The sequence below is a fragment of the Colobus angolensis genome, unplaced genomic scaffold, assembly GCF_000951035.1.
Source record: "Colobus angolensis palliatus isolate OR3802 unplaced genomic scaffold, Cang.pa_1.0 Scaffold239, whole genome shotgun sequence".
Taxonomy (NCBI): Eukaryota; Metazoa; Chordata; class Mammalia; order Primates; family Cercopithecidae; genus Colobus; species Colobus angolensis.
This window is the reverse complement of record NW_012115588.1, coordinates 1,010,136-1,025,464: the sequence shown is the minus strand read 5'-3', so window position 1 is coordinate 1,025,464 and position 15,329 is coordinate 1,010,136. Positions and strand designations below refer to the sequence as shown.

Sequence of the window (15,329 nt, the reverse complement as noted above, 5' to 3'; positions counted from 1 at the left end):
GGGAGGGCGCCGCGCTGGGGCGCCCGGGAGGACAGGGGCCCGTTTACTGCCATGTGAACACCTGAAGCCATGTGGACGCGGCTGCTTTTCGCCTGTTGGGGGCGGAGGGCAGGTACCGGCGGGCTGGGAGCAAGGTCCCGGCGCAGGACACACTTCCTGTGTGGGGCGGCCTCTCCTCCCGCGCCGCGGGGAACAGGGCGGGGTGTGCAAGCCGGGGTCTCTGGGCGAGGGAGCGCTCGTTTGGGCATCTGAGGCTCTCGTCCCTTTTTCGGGGGAAAGTGGTGGCTTGAAGGAGCGTGGCCAATCGGGCCGATTCCTCTCAGGCTGCGGCAGGAGGTGCACTGTCCCCTGGGCGCCGGAATGGGAGTGGAATTTAGTGAGTTGGGGGGCGGTGCCGAGGAGCGGCCGTCTTCCCTCTGCTTGTGGGTGGGATTATTGTCGGTTTCTGTGGTTGCGGATACCAATACGGTCTGCTGGTCTGTATTCAGTCCTTTAGTCTGACCTTAGGGGTCAGGTCAAAATTAGGATTTTCACCTTTTCTTTTTTGCTTTTTTCCCTCTAAGATGAGATGTCTCTGGTAACTGCTGTAAAATGGATGAAATTTTGGAGCTATTATCTAACAGGCTGATCTTTGAATGATAATTGGACCCTTATGTTAACAGCCTCAGTGAAGAGTGAAGAGTTTTATACAGCATCTTCCGCGGAGTAGCTGGTTTGATGGGTGGGGTAACTTCACTGAATTCCGACCTAGGAGACCAGGAATCTGCTTACAGCTTTGACGCCAAATAAACTGCAGCCCAGGGCAAGTTACTTACCCTCGTAATTTCCTCATCTGTTAAGTGAGGATTCCCAGGTCAGACAGTACAGGGGTTTGTGGTTTTGCTTTTTTATCTCTCATTTTATGCTCTGTTTTAGCCATAGGCAACTTTTCTGAAAAATACAGACTGTACCTTAGCTGGCTTTTAAAAGCCTGTCTTTTAGCTTCCAGCCTCTGGCTTCAACAGAGCATAAAACTTAGTCAGGGTATACTCTTTTTTGAAATCCCACTTGCTGTTCGGTGCTTCAGAACAGCAAGTGTGTTATTGTGATCTGGGTGGAAAGCACCTTACATATTTTTTGTCTTTGTGAAAGAAGTTATCAGAAATACTTCAGAGAATATTTGTCTACGTGGGAAATGTGTGGATAACATGTGATTGGGTCTGTGTATGTTGGCTCAGAGGAGTTCCAAGAGCTTTCTACGCAGGGGATTGTGGAGGATCCGGATCTTATTAAAGTTCTTCAAAGGACATTTGACATTTGGCTAACGGTTGAAATTTCCAGCCAGCTTCAGCATTCTCAGAGTAGGGGGACGAAGTAGAATGCCATAACATCTCCTGTGAAATGGTATGCTAGTGGAATTAACTGTCACCTCAGGGTGCACTAATTATTTGCCTCCCCCAACTTACTCCTTACTGGTAGCCAATGCTCTGCAGATGCTGAGGAACCGCAATTAGTTTCACTGATTTTATGGTGTGTGAAGGCCTTAGGCCATGCTTTTGACTGGCAAGTATTTCTGTACCAATCTCAGAATTTGTTTGTCTTAAATTTCTAGAACTGTGCTGCTTGGCCGGATATGTGCCAAATATGGTACAATATGGCTTTCTCAGATCACTTTTTATTTTTATATTTTATTTTTTTAAAATTAAATCCCCTTTTATTTATTTTGAAACCGTGTGGTGTTCTGTCGCCCAGGCTGGAGTGCAGTGGTGCAGTCTCGATTCACTGCAGCCTCCGCCTCCCTGGTTCAGGTGATTCTCCTGCCTCAGCGTCCCGAGTAGCTGGGATTAGAGGCGCACACCACCACACCCAGCTAATTTTTGTATTTTAAGTAGAGGCAGCATTTCGCCATGTTAGCCAGGCTAGTCTCGAACTCCTGACCTCAGGTGATCCGCCCACCTTAGCCTCCCAAAGTGCTGGGATTACAGGTGTGAGCCACTGCGCCCGGCCTATATCACTTTTTGATTCAATCTCTTTGAACAGTTTCTAAAAGGATCCCAGCATAGGGGCAGAGTGTTTATGATACTGACTTTGGAGATGGTTTGGTAGTAGTTTTCTTGTGTGTTACCATCAGGCCTGTCACTGTCACTTTTGTGTTTGTTTTATTTTTTGAGAAAGAGTCTTGCTCTTGTCGCCCAGGCTGGAGTGTAGTGGCACTATCTCAGCTCACTGCAACCTCCACCTCCTGGGTTCAAGCGATTCTCCCGCCTCAGCCACCCGAGTAGCTGGGACTACAGGTGCGCACCTCTGTGCCCAGCTAATTTTTGTATTTTAGAGATGGGATTTCACCATGCTGGGCAGGATGGTCTGGATCTCTTGACCTCGTGATCCACCTGCCTCAGCCCCCCAAAGTGCTGGGATTACAGGTGTGAGCCACTGTGCCCAGCCCACGAGTAGACACTTTTATATAGCCACACAGATTATTTGGAATTTTCCAGAATAAACAATTTGTTAGGATTTGAATTATGACCTTGTGTTCGGTGTGGTGTTTAAAAAACTCTGATTACTCAAATTGGTTTTGTTTTTTCTGTTATTGTTTTGAGACGAAGTCTAGCTCTTGTTGCCTAGCCGGGAGTGCAGTGGCGCGATCTCGGCTCACTGCGACCTCCACCTCCTGGGTTCAAGTGATTCTCCTGCCTCAGCCTCCCGAGTAGCTAGAAATGCAGGCATGCGCCACCTCGCCTGGCTAATTTTGTATTTTTAGTAGAGACGGGATTTCTCCATGTTGGTCAGACTGATCTCAAACTCAATCTCAGGTGATCCACCCGCCTCGGCCTCCCAAAGGGCTGGAATTACAGGCGTGAGCCACTGCTCCCGCCCTATTAAGTTGTAAGCAGTTATCACACTCACATGTATATTACACTTGTCTTATAACTTACAAGGGAAAAAATTGTTATAAAATTTTCATTCAACAAAGTAATTTGTATGTATTTATGTGAGAGAAGGTTGCCAAAATTAGTAAGATGTCCGGAGACGTGGCTTTTAGGTTCCATAACCTAGTAGTGGTATACTTTTTTTTGAGATGGATACTTTTTTCTGTTACCCAGGCTGGAGTGCAGTGGCACAGTCTCCGCTCACTTGCAAACTTCTCTTTCTAGGCTCAAGCGATTCCGCTGCCTCAGCCTCCCAAATAGATGGGATTACAGACTCCTGCCACCATGTCTGGCTATTTTTTTGTATTTTTAGTAGTGATGAGGTTTTGACATGTTGGCCAGGATAGTCTCAAACTCCAGACCTCAGGTGAGGTCAGGAGGTCATTCCCCTGCCTCAGCCTCCCAAAGTGCTGGGGTTACAGATGTGAGCACCTGCCCAACTTCTAAAAAATCTGTAAGATAAAATGGAATGTAATTGAAATGATCACATTTACTTGGAGTTGGACTTTTTCTCATGAGTCCAACCTAAGTAGGAAAAAATGCTGGCATTTGTATAAAAAACAAGCCTTTGTGCTAGACTCTGTCCAAGGCATTTTAAATTGTGTTACAACATCCACCCAGCCGACCTTAGAGGTAGACCATCTTTCCTTTCCCTGAGAGGTGGTAGAGCTAGTGAGGGTCAAGGCTTAGATATAACCCTCCCCCTCTTGGCTCCAGAGCCTGTACTGTACTAGATTTTTTGCCTGCTCAAGGCAGAGCAGTCAGTGGTAAGTGTGGCCCTGGAATCCATATCTTCTTGCTGTGCCCCGCTTTTTTATTTTATTTTATTTTATTTTATTTATTTATTTATTTTTTTGAGACGGAGTCTCGCTTTGTTGCCCAGGCTGCAGTGCAGTGGCACCATCTTGGCTCACTGCAAGCTCCACCTCCTGGGTTCACGCCATTCTCCTGCTTCAGCCTCCGGGTAGCTGGGACTACAGGCGCGCACCACCACACCCAGCTAATTTTTTGTATTTTTAGTAGAGACGAGGTTTCACTGTGTTAGCCAGGATGGTCTCAATCTCCTGACCTCATGATCCGCCTGCCTCAGCCTCCCAAAGTGCTGGGATTACAGGCTTGAGCCACCGCGCCCGGCTATTTTATTTTTTTATTTTAAAGCTATGATGAATCTGAAATCTAGATTCAGGTGAAATACTGGAAAGGGTGGTTTTTGAGACTGCTTATGCTTTTGTGATCCCCTGGGAGTTTCCTAAACTTTTACCTAGCCCATACTTGGTCAGTTTTGCCAGTGTACGTGAGATTTAATCTATGAAAAATTTCTCTTTTCCTACTTCTTTCTGTCATTCTGTCCTGAGGTGAAAACTGTGGTATCAGCTTAAAGAGTAACATAATACATAAAGGGCTGTCTCTCTTCCTGACTAGTTTACAATGCACTAGAATCATTTTGTAGGGTGACTGTTCTCACTCAGTTTGACCGGTTGGGACTCAAAAGATATATTTACCAAAGACAGTTCTTTCCCCAGTATATGCCTTAAGCCTTCTCACTCATGGGGACTTTGTGTTCGAGGCACCGTAGTACTCATTCACTCATTCATTCTGTCTGGGGCTTTGACTCTACTGTCTTCATTTTCTTTTTGTAGAGGTAAAAAAGTAACAAGATAAAGCAAAACAATAAAACTATTGGAGTAAAACGGTACATGAAAGTGACACCTTTGAAATACAGCAAGCCTGGGCAACATAGTAAGACCTGGTCTCTGCAAAATAAAAAAACCAGATGTGGTGGGTGCCTGTAGTCCCAACTATATTCAGGAGGCTGAGGTGTGAGGATCATTTGAACTTGAGAGGTTGAGGCTACAGTGGACCATGTTGTTGCCATTGCACTCCAGTCTGGGAGACAGAGCAAGACCCTGTCCAAAAAAAAGAAATAGAATACAGTATACTGAAATCAAGGTATTTATAGTTAGAGCATAATTTGCTCACATCGCACTGGATAGTTTTTGATTATTGGTTAGGCTGTTGAAAGTCCTTTAATACCCTTGATACATGTGGTATGGGTGAAAAGGGTCTCATGGCGACAAACACAATCAGTACTTTCTGTGTAAGAGCAATGTTTGCTTTATGGGTAATATTCATGACCCAGCAGGAAGATGAACTAGAACGTGAGTTAGCTGGTATATCCGTGACTTATTATCTGGTGCTTCATAGTGGGGAATTAAGAAAGAAGACTACTAGGGGAAATATTATTGCAGTATGCGTATGTAAGCTGTTCTGTAGGAAAGAGTAGAAATTCACTGGAACATTTGATATCAGTCTGATTGGAAGATGGTTTGCACGTTTGAACATCGTGTCCCTGAATGTGAATTAAGGTCCGCGTGTGTGTGTGTGCTAATTTTTGTTAACAAGTATTTACAGGCATTCTCAGCATGGGAAGTGCAGTGGTGGACAAGAAAGAGCCTACTCTGGAGACAGACTGTAAACAGTAAATAAAAATGTCAGGTGATGATAATAGCGGTGAAGAAAATAAGAAAACAATGTGAAATAACTCAGGGGGTATTACTTTAGAGTGGTCACAAAGATACTCCCTGTTCTGAAGTCTTTTCTGCCAGTGGGGCAGTTGAACTTGATCTGTGGGCTGGATGAAAATGACATTAAACAAAGTAAATAATTTGTTTTAGCCCTGAGCATCTTGAGAAGTTAATCCAAAGGATGGAAGTGGGCTGGTTTGAAGTGTTCCCTCTGTTTATATCTTTATGCTCTGTGAATAGGGACCTGGCTCAAAAGAGCTTAAGGGAGATCATTAGTGGTACCTTGTAAAGGCTAAGAAAGAGGAGTGCTGGCTGCTTTTTTTTTTAATCATCCTGATAAAAAATATAGAGATGTATTATAATAGTGAGTGTTAGTGTAGGAAACATGTCTCTGGTTGTGTCTATTGCCCCCCCTCCTCCCGCTCCCCTACTTTAGATCTAGACCTGTAGTTGTGTTCATGTTTCTTTGTTGGGAATCCTCTATTTGGATAGGGGGCTGGGGATATCAAGGCAAGCAAGGAAAGCTCTAAGCAGAGGCTCTGGCAAGGGAGGGAACCATGCAGATCAGACAGGCTTTGTTAACCATAGCCAAGAGGGTTCATCCTCTCAGTCTTTCCCAGCCAGCTGGCATCCAGCATGCCTTCTCCCACCCCCTTTCCATACTCTGATGATAGAATTTTAGAGCTGGAAGACACCTAAGAAATTGTCTAGTCTAACCCTTTGGCTTTACAACTCAAGAAGATGCCAAGAGGCTGGTAATTTACCCAAAGTTATGCAGCTTTATACTGACAGAATCAAGGGTAGGACCTGTTCTTTGCCATCTGTGCCCCATGCTCTTACCAGCATGGTTGACAGTGGCTCTTGAGTGGAAAAAGGAAGCTCCTGGGTGTTAATGTACTCAGGAAAAAGCCCATATAGTTCCAATCTTAAGATATCAAGGGGAGACAGTACATACACATCAGTCTTGAAAGCAGAGACAGAATTGTACTACTGTTAATTTTCACAAAGATATGTAGTGTTGGCTTCTTAGGCCCCATTGGTTTCTCTCATCCTAATTATGCCTTGGTCCAAAATAGGTGACATAGAGAAACTTCCTTTGCCGTGATCAGAATTAGTTCATTTAGAGTGAGGCCTTTTAGATGTAGGGTGAAACTCCTGATAGGTGGTAAAATGGGTTTCTAGAATTGAAAAAGAGTTAAGGCTCCAGCAGTTGTAAGTTCTTTTACCTCCAGACCTCAGTTTCAGAGAAGCCAGATTTCACTGCTGCATTTAGAAGTGCCCTAAGGATGAAGCACTACTTTGAAAGTCTGGAGAATGTTCACTGTGCTTGGCAAGAATAGGGATTCTTGAGAAGTCAAGCAGGGAAGTACTTCCCTGGGCGTTTCCCTGACTTAGTGCTGTGGGAGACCAATTACGTGAGGACAGATTTTGTATCCCTTTGGCAGTGATGTGAGAGGATACTATTGCTGAAGAAAGTCCACATGATGGAAGGCAGCAGAGCGTGTGAAGGAGGATGCGCAACCTCATCCTGGCTCCATCACTTGCTATCAGTGACTTCAGGCATTTTGCCTGAGCTGTAGTTTCCTCATCTGTGCAATGGAGATATATCTTCTTTTGGGCTATTGGGGGAAGGAACTAAAATAGGAAAAGTATATGGTGAAGTGGACTGCCTGCAAGTGGCACTTAGAATGGTAGCTGTCCATTAAACCATCAGTCTGTGTTGTGCTATATATACTAAGACACTGGACTAGAGCAGGGCTGGTCCCTGCCAATTCTGTTGATTTTATGTCCTCAAATATTGGCCTAGTAGATAGTAGAGAAGGGCAATTAAATAGGGGTATCGAAAGTGTTCTTATAAGGGGAATAGAAGGTGCTGTACCAGGTATGTGACCCTGACTTGAAAGATCACTAGAGGGTTCTCAGAGCAGGACCATGTATTTCCTCATCAGCCTGCTGAATTCAGTGTCTCTTCCCACCTCTGGTTGTTCATCCTCTTACGCTTGACCATTAGTATTCTCCAGACCCTATTTTTTTCAGTGTCCTGTCTCCCTTGGTGATCTCTGGTCTCCCCAGGCTTTTGTGTTTGTTCATAAGCTGATGATCCCCACATTGACATCTTCAGCTAGATGTCTTCTAGCGCCTTCAACTCCTGCTCGACACAGCGGCTTGACCATCTCACTGGTATCATGAGCTTCTTAAGTCCAAAACTGAACACTTACTCCTCGCAAACTCTTTGTCCTACATTTGTCCCCCAGTCCATAAGTGGCTCTACCATTTACCCAGTTTCTCAAATCAGATTCCTCCTTTTCTCTCACCAACCTCTACCTCTAAATCTATCACCGAGTTACTGTCAGTGCTGTTTCCGTAAGATAACTTCTTTCATCTGTACTGCCACTACCCTCTTCACCTCTTACCTGAAACATGATGATGGCCGCCTCATTTCTGCTCCTGTCTCTATTCCACTTCACCCAGAACGGCCAAGAATCGTGTGTCTGCTTAAAATCTTTTAATGGTTTCCCATAGCACTTAGATTCCAAACTCCTCCACATGGTTCACAAGGGCCGGAATAATCTGGCTCCCACCTGTCTCTGACCCTCCTGCTGCTTTTGCTCACGGCCCTTCAGTCATATTCACTTTTTTTTTTAGGCCCCGGAAGGTGGCAAGCTCTTTCCCATCTCTGGAAACTTTTGCGAGACAGAGTCTTGCTCTGTCGCCAAGGCTGGAGTGCAGTGGCCCAATCTTGGCTCACTGCAACCTCTGCCTCCCAGGTTCAAGTGATTCTCCTGCCTCAGCCTCCCGAATAGCTGGGATTACAGGTGCCCGCCACCAGGCCCAGCTAATTTTTGTATTTTTAGTAGAGACAGTGTTTCACCATGTTGGCCAGGCTGGTCTTGAACTCCTGACCTTGTGATCTGCCCACCTCGGTCTCCCAAAGTGCTGGGATTACAGGTGTGAGCCACCATCTGGAACTTTTTAGTATACTATTTCCTCTGTCTATAGCCCTCTGGCAAGGCTAGCCTTTTTCTCATCCTTCAGGATATTTGTTGAATGAATAAGAGGCAGCAAAGGGGATAGGGCAAGGAGGAAAGTGTCCTCTGAGTGTATCTACAAAGGTCTTAAAAAAAAAAAAAAAGATGTGGAATGAAATATGTTTGAAGAGCTGAAAGACTGTGAGTTTGGTTGTGGCATAGGTAAGAGTTATTTAAGCAAAACACGTAGGACTCAGGCAGCTGGAACTTGAATGCACTGCTGATGGGAGTATAAAATGATACAACCACTTTGGAAAACTGGCAGTTTCTCAAACAGTTGAACATGTATCTGCCCTGTGACCCAGCAGTTTAATTTCTAGGTATTTATCCAAGAGAAATGAAAATGTCCACAAATATGACTTACATGAGAATATTGATAGCCAAATGATAACCAAAACTAAACAGTCCGGATGTCCATCAGCGAGACAGTGGATAACAAGTCGGCATGTTCATACAATGGAAGACCACAAACAATAAAAAGGAACAAACTACAGACGTGTGTAATAAGGATTAATCTCACAAATATTATGCTCAGTGAAAAGCCAAACAAAAATCATACGTAATGGGTGATCCCACTTAACAGCATTCCAGAATGGGCAGAACTTATTTGTGAACTAGATTTCAGATTGATGTTGCTTCTTGGATAGAAAGGAATTGACTAGGAGAAGATGTGAGGGAACTTCTTAGAATATGAAAATGGTTAGGTCTTGATAGGCACTCATCAAAACTGATTAAATCGTATGCTGTATGTGATTTAACTGTAAAAATCACCTGTAACCTGCAGCCAGAAACAACGCAGGAACTGTTCTTGATTCCTTTTCCCCCTCACTCTCAACATCTAATTGCCCAGCAGGCTCTGTTCACGTTATATTCAAAACATACCCTGAGTTTGGGCCAGTTGTGGTGGCTCACATCTGTATCCCAGCACTTTGGGAGGCTAAGGCAGGTGGATTGCTTGAGCCCAGGAGTTTTAGAAAGGCCTGGTCTACGCAGTGAGACCCTGTCTCTAAAATGTTTTTAAGTTAACCAGGCATGGTGATGTTCATCTGTGGTTTCAGCTACTTGGGAGGCTGAGGTGGGAGTATTGCATCAGCCAGCTGTGATTGTGCCACACAAAAACCATATACATACATGTATCTCATGAATTTGTTCCCTCTCATCTCAAGAACCATACCTTCTTATCTGAACTGTATTAATAGTTTCCTGTTTTTCTTTCCCCCTGTTTTTACCTTCCTCCCAAACCATTTTTTCCACTTATCAGCTAAAGTGATCTCTTAAAAATTCAAATTAGATTATGTCAATTGCCTTCCTAAAATGCTCCAGTGGTTTTTCATTGCTTTCATGGTGGTCAGCAGGGTCCTATCTAACCTTTGTCTCCCTCTGAACCCGTTTGACCTGGTCTCCTTGCTCCCTGAGCTATGGGTTTGTTGGCCTTCCCTGTTTTTTGAACTCCTCAAGCTTATTTCTACCTTGGCTCCTCCTTCTGTCTGGAACACTCTGCTTCTCAAATCTTTGACTTGTTTCTGTTTGTCATTCAGGTTCAACTTAAATGGAACCTCTGAGAGGTTTTCTCTGACCCTTCCTGTCTAAAGTAGTGCCCCATTGCATCACCCTGCCTTGTTTTGTTCATAGCTTTTATTATAGTCTGAATCTATCTATTCTTTAAAACATTTTGAAATTTATTTATTTATTTTTAAAAAATAGAGACAAAGGTCTCACTTTGCCCAGGCTCGTCTTGAACTCCTGGCTTCAAGCGATCCTTCTGGGATTACAGGCATGAGCCCCCATGAACAGCCTGAATTTATCTTGTCCTTTTGTTTACTTCCCTCTTCCTCTCAGGATTAAGCATGCCTCCTTCACCGTTATATAGGCAGCAGTATTTTTTTTTTTTTTTTTTTTTGAGACGGAGTCTCGTTCTGTCGCCCAGGCTGGAGTGCAGTGGCCGGATCTCAGCTCACTGCAAGCTCCGCCTCCCGGGTTCACGCCATTCTCCTGCCTCAGCCTCCCGAGTAGCTGGGACCACAGGCGCCGCCACCTCGCCCGGCTAGTTTTTTTTTTTGTATTTTTAGTAGAGACAGGGTTTCACCGTGTTAGCCAGGATGGTCTCGATCTCCTGACCTCGTGATCCGCCCGTCTCGGCCTCCCAAAGTGCTGGGATTACAGGCTTGAGCCACTGCGCCCGGCCTAGGCAGCAGTATTTGATACACGGTGGGTCAGATGTGTTAAGTGACGTTATTGAGGACAGTGGTGTTAGGATGAGAGCTGTTGAAGATAGACTTGGTGAGGGAAGAGGTGCCAAGGAGAGGCAAGACTTCTTTTGGGAAACTAGGTGATGGCATTGCCATTCATTGAATTAGGAAACAACTGAGGAAGTGAAGATTGGAATAGGGTATAAAGTGATGAACTTGGTTTTGAATGTAAGTTTGAGATGCTTGTAAGGCATCACGTGTTTGAGCACAGATCTGCCATTTAGGAGAAGGAACTGGCGGTTTGCATATATCATAATTCCAGCCTAGGAGTACATGAGATTGCCCTTAGTGGTAGATGAAGAAGGTGAATATGTGGAGAAGTTGTTTCTACCTTGTTTCCTAAGTGATGGGCATATCCTGCTAGTAATAGAGACTTAGCTTGGGTCTCAGCCCCTAACACGTTTTGTAGTTTCAGAACCCCCCAGGGAGTTATGTTATTCTTGCTAACAATGACAAGTGCTCACGAGCCCAGAACAGAAACTGAGAAAAGTGAAAAATTAAGGGAGCATGGTGGCTCTTAAATAGCAGCAGGGCTGCAACCAGATAAGCTGGAGGAAACTCCAGAGAGCATGGAACCAGGGAAGAGTTTTTAATGTCAGAGGCAGTAGACAAGATTACTGAGAAATGTCAGTTGGGTGGAGAGGGAGGCAGGCTTCTGGGGAGTGATAACTGAAGCTAGATTGTCATGTGTTGATGAGAAAGGTGAAGCGAAGACAGTAAATTGGGAGTCAGTCCTTCCTAAAGTTTGGCTGTTGGAGAAAAATAAAATACAGATGCAGGGAGAATCTGGGATTAAGAGAAGAACTCTTTTATGTGTTTTTTTTCTTTTAACATAAATACTTCTTATGGAGTTATGTCCTGATAAACCTATCCATCCTAAGTCAAAAGTATATTTAATACACCTAGCCTACTGAATGTCATAGCCTAGCCTAGCCTTAGATGTGCTCACAACACCTACATTAGCCTATAATTGGGCAAAATCATCTAACACAAAGCCGATTTTATAATGAAAGTGTTGAATTTATTGAATACTAAACTAAAAAAGTGAGAAGCAGAATGGTTATGTAGGTACTCAAAATAGGGTTCCTACTGAATGCTTGTCACTTTCGCACTATCCTGAAGTGAAAATCCTAAGTATATGAGAAACCAGAGCATGCTGATGAGGAGCCAGCATACAGGATGGTGTTGAAGATTTAGGAGACTGAGAGGATGTTGGATTGAGGACCTTCCTGGGGAACTCAGAACCCATTGTGATCCCCTGTAATTGGCGTTGGGTAGTAAGAATATCCTTCTCCCAGAGGAGAGCAGAGGTGCGAGCAGAGGTGTGTGGGTGAGAAGCAGACTGCACACAGGGCAGGAATGTAAGGAATACTCTGCACACTGAAAATCCTCTGCCTAGGGAGGAGGAGGGGGTGTGGAGAGTTGGAGATTTCAAGAAAGCATGAAAGATTTTAAGAAACTTCCTGCCAAGCAGATAGAGCTGACTAAGGAAACAATAATTGTAAGGATAAAGTAAGAAAGTAGTTAAGATGAGCTTTCTACTTCCTGGGATTTTAGAGAAACAGGTCAGACCTTTATAATTCTTTGTCTAGTTTTGGATTCCAGTGATTTGGACACAACTTTTTGTGCCTTGTGTCTGGCAATTCCACTGTTCCCCATACACTTCTGCCAATCCCATTTATTAGACCAGTGACTTGTAAATTATTTCAGAGCCCTCACATGTTATTAAAAAATATGTATGTAGCACTAGCTGTGTAGGTAGGTGGCAGTGTAGTAAGTGTTATATCAAAACAGAATAAGATGGGAGTAAGCCAGGGGGCACTCTCATCTCTTCCGTGCTGGGCTCCCCCAGGTCTGCAGAGGCATTTTGGGGCACAGGTGGCCTGGCTGGGGTAGAAATGAGGGTCATCCTCTTCCCAACTCCAGCCAGAGCAACTCATCATCTCTCTTATCTTTTGGCTATATCAACATAAGATTTTTGCTGAAAAAAGACTTGCAGAATATTTTCAAACACCCCTTCACTAGGCTATAAGGCCCTTATAGTCAGGCCTGTGTTTTGCTTTTATAGCCCCATTGTCTGCATTGTTGCCTGTCAGTGCATTGAGAATGAATGTAACCATTTTGCCTCTGAGCCTCTGTTCTCTAATACTTTTCCCTCCTCCCCATCTCTAGCCATATATTACAGTTAAAATAAAATGTGTCTGTTTCATCACAAATTTGTATATTCTTAGGTGATCGCCATTCCTTATTAATCGATGTCTTTATGTCCTGTTCACATAATTCTATTAAAGTAATGTTGAATTTGGATTTGTTGTAGAAAACTTGCAAGGCTCTTCTAACAGTAACTAAAATCAGTAAAGAATAGGAGAAAAAAATCTAGAGAAAATATAAGGAGGAAAACCATTGCAGACAGGGTCAGATGGAATATTAGCAGTTTAGGTGACAAACCCAGAGAACCACCTGCCCTGTAAGGAATGCTGGGTATTTCTCCTGGAGGGTTTTATTTTAATTTTTGAGACAGGGTCTTGTGCTGTCACCTAGGCTGGAGTGTGGTGACATGATCATGGCACCTTGAGGGCACATGATCACTTGCAGCCTTGAGTTCCTGGGCTCAAATGATCTTCCTGACTCAGCCTCCTATCTGGGACTACAGGCGCATGCCACCACACCCTGCTAATTTTATTTATTTTCTTTTGTAGAGATCAGGGTCTTGCTTTGTTGACCAAGGTCTGATTTTGAACTCCTGGCCTCAAGCAATCTTCCCCCTAGGCCTCCCAATGTGCTGGGATTACAGGTGTGAGTCACTGTGCCTGGCCCCTGGAGAGTTTTAGAACAATAAATGGAATTGTTACTCCATGGCAGAAGTATAGAGAACATGCCTGCCAGATTCCAGCCAGAAATAAACGCAACATACAGTCAGTGTAAATGAACCTGAACAGATTTACCAGTACCTGCACATTAGTAGACAGATGTAAATGAAAAGGTACACTATGCATTGAACTTAATGCTACTTTTTTGGTTTTTTTTCCTAATAGATGTGAGTTTAAATATAGCAGGAATAGGATTTTCATCTTCTCTTGTTGAAGTCTTTGTGGAAGTGGATTTAAGTTCTAGCATATTCAGTAGGAGAAATTTGAGCTGGAATGAAGGACATCACAGCCTGCATAATTTGTTAAATGTGTCTTTAAAAAAAAAAAAAAAAAAACTTTGCTATGTTGGCTAGCATATGTGCTGAAAGTTGGCTTCCCCTAAAGATAAGGGACACAGGCCAAATGAAGCCTATGGGAATGAAACACATCAGAGAAAATAAAAGAAAAAAAGAAAATTTCTGTTCAGCCAAGATTGCTAAGTAGTTGCCATGCTAGGCACAAAAAAAAAAAATCAAAACACATCACTTTTCCTTAGAGTTCAGGGTCTATGGGAGAGTCCAATATGGAAAATTAATATTTATCAAACCTATGAAGGATTGATAAGGCTGTAATGGTGGTGTAGCTGGAGTGCTGGGGAGAACTAGGCAAGAAGCTGTTCCTCCTCATTAAGTGTGGGAAGAATATTGGGGGAGGTTGTAGAGGAGGGGGCATTTGGATGGACGAGAGAGAGACAAGTGGAAGACTGGGGAAAAGCATTCCTGAGAGGTCTTTTGGGAACCAAGGCTCAAAAGTATGTAGCATATTATCAGTCAAACCTTGGGCTCTCAGGCTAAGGGCCTGGAGATGACAGAGAGGGGAAGGTCAGAAGGGAGCGTGGGCCTAATAGTATGAGAGCAAGGTAGGAATAGCTTTGAACCTGGGGCTGGGGCACTTGAGTCTCATAAATGGAACAAAGTTTTGTGAAGAGAGGTGTGAATACATGGTTGGGGGCATTGTTCTGACTGCAGAGGGATGGTGGTGGGAAGGAAGAGGGAAGAGCCGGAAATAGATGATGAATTGATCATTTTGGCCTCTTGCTGTTCTGATTTTCTCATGGCCAAAGCCCTAGTCTGCATAAGAAGGATCTGTAAAAATTTAGCAATTGGCTTAAATTAAATGGATTTACAGGAAATTTCGGCATCAACTCATTTTGATTCCAAAACAGATTGGCAAGGATATTTTATGTACCCAAACCTTTTCAATAATAAATAATGTGGTTTTTTTTTTGTTTTTTTTTTTGACATGGAGTCTCACTCTGTTGCCAGGCTGGAGTGCAGTGGCACGATCTCAGCTCACTGCAATCTCTTCCTCCCGGGTTCAAGTGATTCCCCTGCCTCCGCCTCCCAAGTAGCTAGGACTACAGGCGCGTACCACTACACCTGGCTAATTTTTTTGTATTTTTAGTAGAGACGGGGTTTCATTGGCCATGATGATCTCGATCTCCTGACCTTGTGATCTGCCCGCCTTGGTCTCCCAGAGTGCTAGGGGTTACAGGCATGAGCCACCGTGACCGGCCAACAATGTGAATATTTTTATATAAATAATAAATTCCAAGGGCTAGGACTTGTTCTAAACATTTGACAAAAAAATTAGGAGGTAGTGTTATTACCTCTATTTCAAATGAGGAAACTGAATCACAGGTTGAGTGACTTGACCAAGGTCACCCAGCTATTAAGTAGCAGAGCCAGGATTGGGAATTGGGAAAAAC

The 15,329-nt window shown here is 43.9% G+C and overlaps 2 protein-coding genes across 2 annotated transcripts in view; one reads left to right on the top strand and one right to left on the bottom strand.

Moving 5' to 3' along the window:
• Positions 1–15,329, top strand: part of TCF20 (transcription factor 20 (AR1)) — a 129,407-nt gene that overhangs the window by 14,479 nt on the left and 99,599 nt on the right. The gene's annotated exons all lie outside the window — the stretch shown is intronic.
• The window catches only part of LOC105514043 (proline-rich protein 2-like), a 41,260-nt gene that overhangs the window by 4,907 nt on the left and 21,024 nt on the right, over positions 1–15,329 (bottom strand). Inside the window, 1 exon segment of the mRNA XM_011945151.1 lies at positions 1–348. Within this exon segment, the coding sequence (XP_011800541.1) occupies positions 1–348 (348 nt within the window).